The sequence below is a fragment of the Asparagus officinalis genome, chromosome 3 (assembly GCF_001876935.1).
Source record: "Asparagus officinalis chromosome 3, Aspof.V1, whole genome shotgun sequence".
Classification (NCBI taxonomy): domain Eukaryota; kingdom Viridiplantae; phylum Streptophyta; class Magnoliopsida; order Asparagales; family Asparagaceae; genus Asparagus; species Asparagus officinalis.
This window is the reverse complement of record NC_033796.1, coordinates 111,104,150-111,115,288: the sequence shown is the minus strand read 5'-3', so window position 1 is coordinate 111,115,288 and position 11,139 is coordinate 111,104,150. Positions and strand designations below refer to the sequence as shown.

Genomic DNA, 11,139 nt, shown 5'->3' with positions numbered 1-11,139 from the left:
TATGTTGGTTGCAGGAGCAGATATGGAAAATATCAAGAGTTTGAAGCAGCAGCTGTCAAAGGAGTTTGACATGAAGGACTTGGGTCCAGCGAAGAAGATCCTTGGAATGCAAATCACGAGAGACAAGAAGAAAGGGTTCTTGCAATTGTCTCAGACGGAGTACATCAACCGTGTTTTGCAGAGATTCAACATGGGCGACGCCAAGCCTGTGAGAACACCCTTGGCCAGCCATTTTTGCCTATCGAAGGATCAATCTCCTCAGTCAGAAGAAGAGAAAGAGAGTATGGCTCAGGTCCCTTATGTCTCAGCTATCGAAAGTTTGATGTACGCAATGGTCTGTACGAGACCAAACATTGGCCGTGCAGTGGGAGTGGTCAGCCGGTTTATGTCGAATCCAGGAAAAGCTCATTGGGAAGCAGTCAAGTGGATTCTGAGGTATCTACGAGGCACCACACAGAAGTGTTTGTACTTTGGTAAGGGAGAGGTAGAAGTGCAAGGGTACGTAGATGCAGACTTCGGTGGTGAAGTTGATCACCGAAGAAGCACCACCGGCTATGTATTCACTGTCGGAACTACAGCTGTTAGTTGGATGTCACAGATACAGAAGATTGTTACTCTGTCCACTACAAAAGCTGAGTATGTTGCAGTGACTGAAGCCAGTAAAGAGATGATATGGCTTCAGGGTTTGTTAACTGAGCTGGGATTCATACAAGAGCGGAATGTCTTGCACAGCGATAGTCAGAGTGCGATTCACTTGGCTAAGAATTCTGCATTTCATTCTAGAACGAAGCATATTGCGCTTTAGTACCACTTCATCAGATCCCTGTTGGAAGATGACGTGTTAAAACTGGAGAAGATTCCAGGAAGTAAGAATCCAGCAGATATGTTAACAAAGATGGTGACCGTTCAGAAACTGGAGTTGTGCGCAATTTCAGTTGGCCTTCATGCATAGATGATGAGGGCGGAGCCACACAAAACTGGAGTTGTGCGCAATTTCAGTTGGCCTTCATGCATAGATGATGAGGGCGGAGCCACACAGGAGATGGTGCTTGATGAGATAGCCTACTGATGTCGGTTTGGTCTCCAAGTGGGAGATTGTTAGTTTGAGTGTGGATCCAAACCTTGAAACAGGCGAGCTCGAGCGGGAGACTTGCAGGCGAGTTTGGAGCAGATGTGAGCTGCAGGCGAGCTCGACGAGGTTAGGCGAGGTCGAGTAGGCGAGGAGCTCCAGCGAACGTAGGCGAGGCGACCCCCTTTGTAGGCGAAATCGAGGATGCAGCGCAGGCGAGTTCGAGTTGGATTTGGCGAGCTCGAGCGCGAGAGGATCTGCCAGGTGAACTAGTGCAGGCGATTCCAAGCAGGCGAGCTCGTGACAGGCGAGCTCGAGCGCTGCTGGCAAACTTCCCAGGCTGTCGACAGCCTGTCGACAGCTCAGCTAGGGTTTCCCTATAAAAGGGGAAACCCCAGGGCACGAGATGAGTGTCTTTTTCTCGCGATCTTTTGGCGGCGCCTCTCCTCTCTTCCAGAGCCGATTCTCTCCTCTGCTCTCTCTGTCTCTTTCTCCAGCTCTTAACTCTCAACAGTGATTTGAGGAGGATTTTAAGAGGAAATAAAAGAGAAAGAATATTGTGGGGGGAATATTCTCTATTTAAGAGAGAATTAAATAGGGGTATTTGAGAGAGAGAGATTAATACTATAGCTACAGTATTAATTAGTATCTATTGAGAGATCTCAAGTTTGAGATCTGCTCTTGCTTTGTAATTTCTTGTTTGATTAAATAAGAAATTTACTGTGTGGCTCCCGAGGACGTAGGCAGTTGCCGAACCTCCGCGTTTCTGCTGTTTAGAGGTTTTGGCGTAAATTCCCAACACGTAAGATGAGCTTGTAACGCGTTGACCGTTGACCACGCAAAACCTCATAATAATATAATAAAACATGATTGATGGGGAAAAAAGAAGTAAAAAATAATAATAATCTTGCCCCCAGTATTATTGCTTCAACCACATATGCATGTCAAGCTCATAAATCATAAAACACCATTAAACCAACAATAATTCAGCTCCAAGGTTTTCAATCTATCCGCCAAGCTTCACTCTTCGTCTAGCTTTATAAGTTCGATATTTGATTTTCCATTCAATTTTCTCCTCATTGTGCTCCTCAGGTATTCTCCGTAGGCAATCTTTTTGTACTTGGGCTTATGCCGGTGGCGGCGATGGGCTCCGGCGTCCGGCGGCATGAGCTCCACATTATCCTGCGGACAGATGAACGAGGCTATTGAAATCCTCGGCGCGCTCTTGTTCGTCATTGCCCTGTGCTCGATGCTTTTGTACCTTCCGTTGCTGAACACCTGATCACCAAATATTAATTGATACGTTATAACTGATATTTATATATGTTGGTCTAGACCAAAATTAGGTTAGCTCAGGACATAAAATGTGTAAGGTTATGTGCTGAATATGGGCCTGCATTGCAAAGTAATATGAAATGCTAGTGAACTTGAATAGAGATGTAGGATCAAAATAATAGCTTATATTTTTTTCATAAACTTTTTTCTCGATATCTACATTTAAAGTTCATCCGATCCTCAATCTACGTGTGATTAGCGTAATTTTTTAAACGTGGGTTGTGTTGCTTGTGGAGCGTGGTTTACATGGAAAGTACATAACATTAGGATCCACAGAATTGAACCCCTACAGAATTGCATCACCTCCGCTGCTACAGGGAAACAATCAGGTTTTGCATCGTGTTGCCAACATGCTGCTTTGATATCATCTTGAAGTGCTTTCCACTACCTCATAACTCGTAGATTTTGATGGATATTGATGGTCATAATTTTAAATTCTAACAGAAATCAAGCCATCTTAATTACCTCAAGAGCATCGCCAACATTCAGCACAAGTGCATTTGGTATTGGCTTCACAGGGACCCACCCACCATGATGCCTAACTTGGAGGCCAGTAACCTCATCATCTTGCAGCAATACAGTTAAGGTGCTGGAATCAGAGTGTGGGCTCACTCCTACAACTTTATCAGGGTTGCAACACGTAGGGTAATAATTCACACGCATGGCTTGCATCACTTCATTGTGAATCCTCCATAGCTCATCTTTCTCCATTCCCATTAGCTTAGATATAGCTGAGATGAGCTCTTTTGATACCCTGTTAGCTTCCATCGAGTACACTTCAACGGCTTCTCTGCTTATTTGAATGCCAATTGTGAAAGGCGCAAGCAATGAAGTATTAACTTTTGAAGAAATAGCAAGGCTAGATTCTAACACGATGCTGAATTTTGATATCAGTGGCACAAATTATGATGAGTATCAATACGCTGTGGAGAAGAACAAAACAGATGTTTGCAACCGATCATTGTTCGACAAGTTCTACAAGAATCTACAGCATGTAAGTTCAAGCAAACGGATAACGGTTAATCGCACAAAAAGTTTTGGATAGATTATAAAAATAAAATAAAATCGATCCTACAATTTTGACGAATGACAGAAAATACTTTTAAGTTGAAAAAAATGATGCTTATCTACCATATTGTAAAATTAATGATTGTCGTATGATATAGTCCAACAATCGCTTTTGAAACCTTAAGGAGACGTGGTCGAGTCATGCATATTCTAGGCGAATCTTGTGCAAGTTACGCTAAAAAAGATCATGGATCACTTGTGGATACCTTGTAGTATCGCCGAACTGATCGAACTTGCTATCACTGTAGTTCAATGGTTCCAGAGAGACCACCTAAGTGGAAATTTTGACCTTTCCAAGGGTTCTATCTGCAACAATAGAACCTAAAATTTTATCTTGACTAAGAGAGAAAAGGACTTACGCAAATGAAGTCAGTTCCGAGGGCCAGTAACTCATATTTCTGAGCTTCATAGGATATATTAGCAGAGCAAATACATCTGCCCAATCTAGCTTTTGCTGTTCAGAAACTACATAGAGTTGCCCGTACCCTTGAATGTCATCGGTTGCCATCGAATATTTCTTCTTCTGCTCAAATGGAAGCTCAAAAAATTTGGATACAACACTCTTCAGATTTTGAAGCACCTCAGGTGATATTCCGTGATTGATTACCTACAATGTTGAAATTGACATGATCAAGACTTACTGATAGCTTCTAGTAATGGGTTTTGTCTTGTGTAGATCTTCATGTTGTCAGCGTACCATTTGATTTATGGAAGAGCAAGGTGCGAACTTAGAAGCATAAACGCTAGGACTAATCGCATATCCGTCCCCTGTACTATAGGACACATATTACCTCCTTTATATTATCACTTTCGAAAACATAGTTATCTTTCTGTTATCTGTATCCGTCATTTGGATGTCATGCAAGTTTCAGAAAGATCATTTGAAATTTGAGGTGTTACCGAGATATCCCCTATTCTCTTATAGTTACATGTGTTGAACGTACACTTGTATAATACAGATACATATATGTTGGGCGCAGAGTCACGCCCACCGCCGCGGAAGCGATATGTCCTGAGAGAGAGCCCTGGCTTTTGTTGTCACAAAAGCACAAGTCAACCTCGATATCTGTGTTTCGCGAAGGAAACCCAGACTCAGTAGCGAAATATCTCAGCGAAGTGAGATATCCACTCTTCCTCTCATCAGCGCAAGACCGAATTTTGAGGGATCCTACAAGCAATAGCCAACAACCCAGAAAAACAATAAATACCCGAGATTTATGTGGTTCGGCAAACTTGCCTACGTCCACGGGAGGGGATGAGGGGAGATTCCACTATGAGAAGAACACCGACGACTTGTACAATCCACAAGCTCGTCTCAAAGAAAAAGATCTAATTTTTACCCAAAAGAAATTGACCTCTCTTTTATAAATCCCTCTTTTTCTCTCCTCAAGATCTCTCTTTTAGATCTGAAAAACTCTCTTTTTTCTCTTCTAAAAAACCCTCCTAAAACAGCCGCAGGAACTCTGCGTTTCTTTTCTTTTTCTTTGCCCCGCTGCTTTTCCCCGTGTCGCTGCAGCCGAGAAAAAACTTCCCCACGCTGCTATTCCCACAAACGAAAACCCTAGCAGCTAGTTGGTATTTATAGGAATCACTGCTCATCAATTTTTGTTCAGGACAAGAAACCCGAACAGGCCCAAATACCCAAACAGGCTAATTGATAATCACGTGGGCGTGTGGCTCACGTGAACCTGTCGTTCACAATTCTCCACCTCGTACATCATTTGATAAACCTCAAATTATGGACGAACATCAGAAGAACTCCGCGAACTTCACCAGAGAAATCACCATCGGCCAAACCAGGCCAAACCAGCTGCGTCACTTTACCGCGACTGCCTACGTACCCTCCACCGGGATCAAGCTAACTGTAGTTCTGTAATTATTCTCCAACATAGTCTCCACCTTACCCCATCACCGCCACGAAGGAACATGCCCTCTTGAACAGATTAACATGGGCTGATATGAAGCATGTCAAAGCAGTGTTGGAACTTGCTACCTATCACCACCTTGGTCCACATGTCTGTGGGATTCTCATTCGTGTACACCTTCATGAGAGAACTATCACCTTCCTCTATAACATCCTATACAAAATGATACCTGACGTCGATATATTTTGTACGAGCATGGTGAACTTAATTCTTAGCCAAATGAATCGCACTCTAACGATCGCACCACAAGTGCACAGTATGATACTCAATCCCCAAATCATCTAGAAGACCCCACAACCACAATGCTTCCTTCACTCCCTCCGCCATGGCCATATACTCGGCCTCTGTAGTAGAAAGTGCCACTGTAGCCTGCAACATCGATCGCCAACTAACTGGAGCTCCATGTATTCTGAATACATAACCAGTAGTAGATCGCCGTCTATCTAGATCTCACCGCTTCCCAGTGCGCCTTTCCCGGATTCGCCATGAACCTGCTGACCACACTAACCGCTTGTGAAATATCTGGGCGTGTACACACCATGGCGTACATCAAACTGCCAACTGCACTAGCATAAGGAACACGCTCCATGTGTGCCTTATCTTCCGCTGTAGTGGGAGATTGTTTACCTGAAAGCCTGAAGTGTGGAGCCAATGGGGTCGCCACCGACTTAGCACTTTGCATCCCGAACCTCGCGATCACCCGCTCTATATAGCCCTTCTGACTCAAGAACAATCACCGATTCACCCGCTCTCTTCTAATCTCCATACCCAGTATTTTCCTAGCAGCGCCCATGTCCTTCATCTCGAACTCTTTACCAAGTTGAGATTTCAGCCTATCTATCTCCACCCCGCTCTTAGAAGCAATAAGCATGTCATCCACATACAAAAGGAGATAAATATAATCACCTCCACGAAGCTTCCGAATGTAAACACAGCAATCGTAATCACTTCGGGAAAATCCATGCTTCAGCATGAAGGAGTCAAATCGCTTGTACCACTGCCGAGGAGATTGCTTTAGTCCATAGAGTGACTTCCTCAAGCGACATACATGATGCTCCTTATCCTCAACCTTGTAGCCCTCAGGTTGATGCATGTAGATCTCTTCATCCAAGTCTCCGTGCAAGAAGGCCGTTTTAACATCGAGTTGTTCCAGCTCAAGATCACCATGAGCAACAATACTCAATAGCACCCGAATAGAAGTGTGTTTCACCACCGGAGAAAATATCTCATTGTAATCCACACCCTCTCTTTGTGCAAACCCTTTAGCCACTAGCCTCGCCTTGTACCTTGTACCACCGAGCTCTGAAGGATCTTCCTTTCTCTTATACACCCACTTACAACCAATAGCTTTTCTTTCTACGGGCAATGGGACCACTTCCCATGTTTGGTTTTTCCGAAGAGATTCCATCTCCTCCTCCATCGCAGCCAACCAACTCTCGCTATCTTTATCTCGAATAGCTTCCTTGAAGGAGACCGGCTCATCTTCCTCCACCGAGAGTGCGTATTCAACCAAATTAACATGCCCATAGTGCTTCAGAGGTTGATCAACCCTTAGCTTCTGTACCTGCTTGTATGCTCGTCTTGGCACCTCCTCCTGCTCAAGCTCATCATCTACCTGATTTCCCACTTGAACATGACTAGAACCTGGTTGGTCTTTAGGTTCTATCTCAATAACCTGGGACTTTGAAGTCCCAACAGTCCCAACACCATCATCCTTGGGCGCCTTAGCAATCATGGATTTTTCATCAAAGGTAACGTCCCTGCTTATCACGAACTTCGAATCTTCTGTACACCAAAGGCGGTAGCCTTTTACGCCCTTCGCATACCCTAAGAATATCGCCTTCTTATATAGGGTGTATCACCATCTAGTGTCGAATGTGGAGAACGGTTCACAATGTAACATGCTGTAGCCACCGCTTCTGCCCACCATTCGTTGCCCAATCCAGCATAAGATCGCATACTCATTGCCTTCTCCCGCAATGTTCGGTTCAGTCTCTCCGCGACCCCGTTCTGCTGTGGTGTTGACCTGACTGTCCAGTGTCGAACAATGCCCTCCTGATCACAGAACTTCTTGAAAGCACCATCTGTATACTCTGTACCGTTATCAGATCTCAGTGTCTTCAATTTCTTGCCCGTCCTGTTCTCAACCATTGCTTTCCACTTCTTGAATGTCTCGAATACCTCATTCTTATGCTTAAGAAAATAAATCCAAGCATACCTAGAGTAATCATCTATGAACGAGACAAAATACCTGGAACCACCCTTAGAAGTTGTCTGAGCCGGACCCCAAACATCCGTGTGCACATAATCTAGTATACCTCTGCTCTTGTGATTGCTTTTCAAGAATTGGACCCTGTGCGCCTTTCCGTACACACAATCCTCACAAAAATCCATGCAAGGTTTCTTCAGATTCTTCAGCAAACCCTCCTTACCAAGCAGAACCAGACCCTTCTCTGACATGTGCCCAAGCCGCCTATGCCATAACCGTGTGTGCTCACATGGGTCTCCACCACTTCCTTCAGTTCCAACCGCTGCATCTCCTGTCACCGTCGTACCCGAGAGAGTATATAGATTACCGTGACGAACACCCTTCATCACTGTTAGGGAACCTCGAACAACCTTCTTTACTCCGTTCTCTGTAACAATCTTGCAGCCACAGGAGTCCAAAGCACCAACTGAGATAAGGTGACGAACACCCTTCATCACTGTTAGGGAACCTCGAACAACCTTCTTTACTCCGTTCTCTGTAACAATCTTGCAGCCACCGGAGTCTAATGCACCCACTGAGATAAGATTCTTCCGCAAGTCGGGAACGTGCCGCACGTCCGTTAGGGTTCTGACCACTCCATCATGCATCTTGATTTTTATATCACCGAGCCCCACCGTTTTACAAGCATGGTTATTCCCCAGTAATACAGTTCCACCATCAATGCTCCTATAGGTAGTAAACCACTTCTTATTTGGGCACATGTGGTAAGAGCAACCCGAATCAAGTATCCACTTACCGGAGGTATCTTCGCCACCCGTAACAACATAGCATTCTTTATCGCTCCCTTCCTCCGATGCGTAACTCGCCTCTTCCTTGCCTTCTCTTCTCTCGGTCTTGTTGTTGTTCTTTTTCCCACCTACTCTCTTGTTAGGACAGTCAACCTTGAAATGCCCAACTTCACGCAAGAGGTCTCGATTTAGATCTAGACTTTCCTCCCTTGCCTTTTCCTCGCTCATTGCTCCTTCCTCTAGCAAACAATCCCTGCGCTTGTTCTTTGTTACCACCAGTAGTCATGTCACCGGTTGCAATCTTTCGAAGGTCATCCCCTAGAAGCGCCGTTCTAGTCTCATCCATCGTCAAATTGTCTCCCACAAGCATCAATGTTTGCACCAGGTTCTCATAAGACTTCGGCAGAGATAGAAGTAATAGAAGAGCCTGATCCTCATCTTCTACAGTCACATCGATGTCCTTCAGATCCGATATAATCCTATCGAACTTGTTGATATATTCCCGGATTGATGAGCCCTCCTCCATCTTGCAAGTATACAATTTGGATTTCAAATAGATCCGGTTTGTTAGACTATTCGTCATGAAGGTGCTTTCTAACTTCAACCACACGCCCGCAGCCGTTTCCTCTCCATCTACCAAGAAAGCTACATCCCTTTCAAGGCAAAGGATAATCGACGCCCGTGCTTCCAGATCCAGCTCCTCCCAATCCTCATCAGACATATCCTTGTGCTTCTTCTCTTTTCCTGCCAAAGCTTTGTGCAATTTCTGCGAAATCAACGTGTTCTTCATCTGCATCCTCCAATAGGAAAAATCATTCTTCCCATTGAATTTTTCAATCTCGTATTTTCCAACTTTAACCGTTTTACTTGTTGACGCCATTCTCTGCTTGTCTCAGGAAATTACCGAGCACCACCTCAAATCAGAAGCTACACCACTCCCAATCTGAATAACAGCTCTGATACCAATATAGCGAGGAGATAACTTCATTTAGGATCAGAGAGTTTAGAAGTAACAAGTGGTCAATATAACAAAGCCCCGCATGTACTGAAGACTATACCACGCGTACCTGAAAGAATCCCCATTCTCTACAAGCAATATCGAGCCTGCTGAGCTCGCCTTCATCAGCTTCAGAAAGCAATGACAGATCAATTACAGGTATTTCCAAAGAAAGATGAGGCACCACAGAACCCTGCATTTCTCTTAAATATATCTCTGGGATGTTTTCAGGGTCTTTCCTCACAATCTCTTGAACGCTATCTACTGGAATCGATTTCCCAAATTTAATTTCTTCTCCTGCTATTATTGTGCTCACATTTTCAGCTTCAATGCCCATCTTTTTTCTTTCCTTCCTTTTTATTTTTTTCCCCCCTGAAATAAAGTTTAAGTCAACTCTCTTACAAAGCTAGCACACAATGGGGTGATTATATTTAGATCCAGACATTGGAATTAGCACTAACTAAGAATCTATTAACCGGCATGGAGAAGATTCTTATGCTATTGAGGCTAGAACTTTTTGAATGGAAGCATATGGAATTTTGAGGGAGACATCCTCTAAATTTTATGGAAGGTCCCTTGATGCTTTAGTTTGTTCTTGTCATTTGACACTTACCAGCAAATGCTACGGTTGCTTTCACAGAAAAAGCTCCAACATACTAACATTGTAAATCGAGACCTTCTGGATAGGCTTGACCTTGGCTACAAAGTGTTCTATGCCAGTGTAACTACAAAGAGACCCTAGTTGTAAGCCAACAAGATGAAGCTTGAAGTTTGTAGATTCATGAACCTGTTCAGGATCCGTAACAACGCGGAAGTAAGAAATCTCGGAATCCACCATGAGACGCTCTTTGAATCTACAAAGAACAATATTCGGATCCACGAAGAGACAACCTCGAATCTATGAAGCAATATAAAAAAGAATTTTATTGAAGAAAAGTTATCTAACAGAGTTAGGGTTACATGTCTCTTCTTAAATAAAAATAAAATAAAATAAAAATTAACTCCTAATAAGACTAAAATTACAAAGAAATAGAAAGTATCAAATCCTACCTTAAAAAAGACTCCTTATAATAGAGAAGACAAATTAGTCCAACATGAATCAGTATTAAATTTGTTTCCTAATCGAAATAAACTTTAATTTTATTATTAAAAATATGCTAAATTCGGACTATTTTTGGTTTTTTCCAAAACTAGTGACACTGATGTGATTTCATAAATCTGTCAATCTGGATGACTTGGTTTTGTTGAGATAGAAGATTTTCATATATCTTATATCAGAACCTACCTTTTGGATTAGGAGTTATGGTTTTCTTCTTCTTTTTTTACTTTTTCTTTTTGTGATCATGTAAACAATTCATCAGCATCCGCATTTAACTCGTCAATGTCCCACTTGTCCATGAATTTGCTCGTTATGCGTCATACATCAATCTAGGATCGTTGAGACTATATGCTATAAAATTTAGAAAAATTGTATTGTTTTGATACCCTTAAACCCAACAAAGTTTATCTGTTAATTTAAAATCATTTGTTAGATTTGAGGAAGAATTGGAGCTTTTATGAGATATAAATTGCATTGCAAACATGTGATCGTTACGCTTCAACCAGGATACTTTATTCCACCTCTTATAGAGAATGACTTAAACAGAGAAATACTTAATTAACACAGTGATACATCGATACAAAATTCTACCCCATTCGCACACAACGAAACCATAGATAGTCAAATGAAATCCAATCCGCAAAATAAT

The 11,139-nt window shown here is 42.9% G+C and overlaps 1 protein-coding gene across 1 annotated transcript; it reads right to left on the bottom strand.

Annotated features, from left to right (window-relative positions):
• Positions 1,754 to 9,728, bottom strand: LOC109835601 (protein SRG1-like). The gene is made up of 4 exons (XM_020403572.1): positions 9,462 to 9,728; positions 3,832 to 4,079; positions 2,870 to 3,281; positions 1,754 to 2,347 (listed from the first exon to the last, which is right to left on the bottom strand). The coding sequence occupies exons 1-4, from the start codon at positions 9,726 to 9,728 to the stop codon at positions 2,090 to 2,092; spliced, it is 1,185 nt and encodes a 394-aa protein (XP_020259161.1). The 3' UTR covers positions 1,754 to 2,089.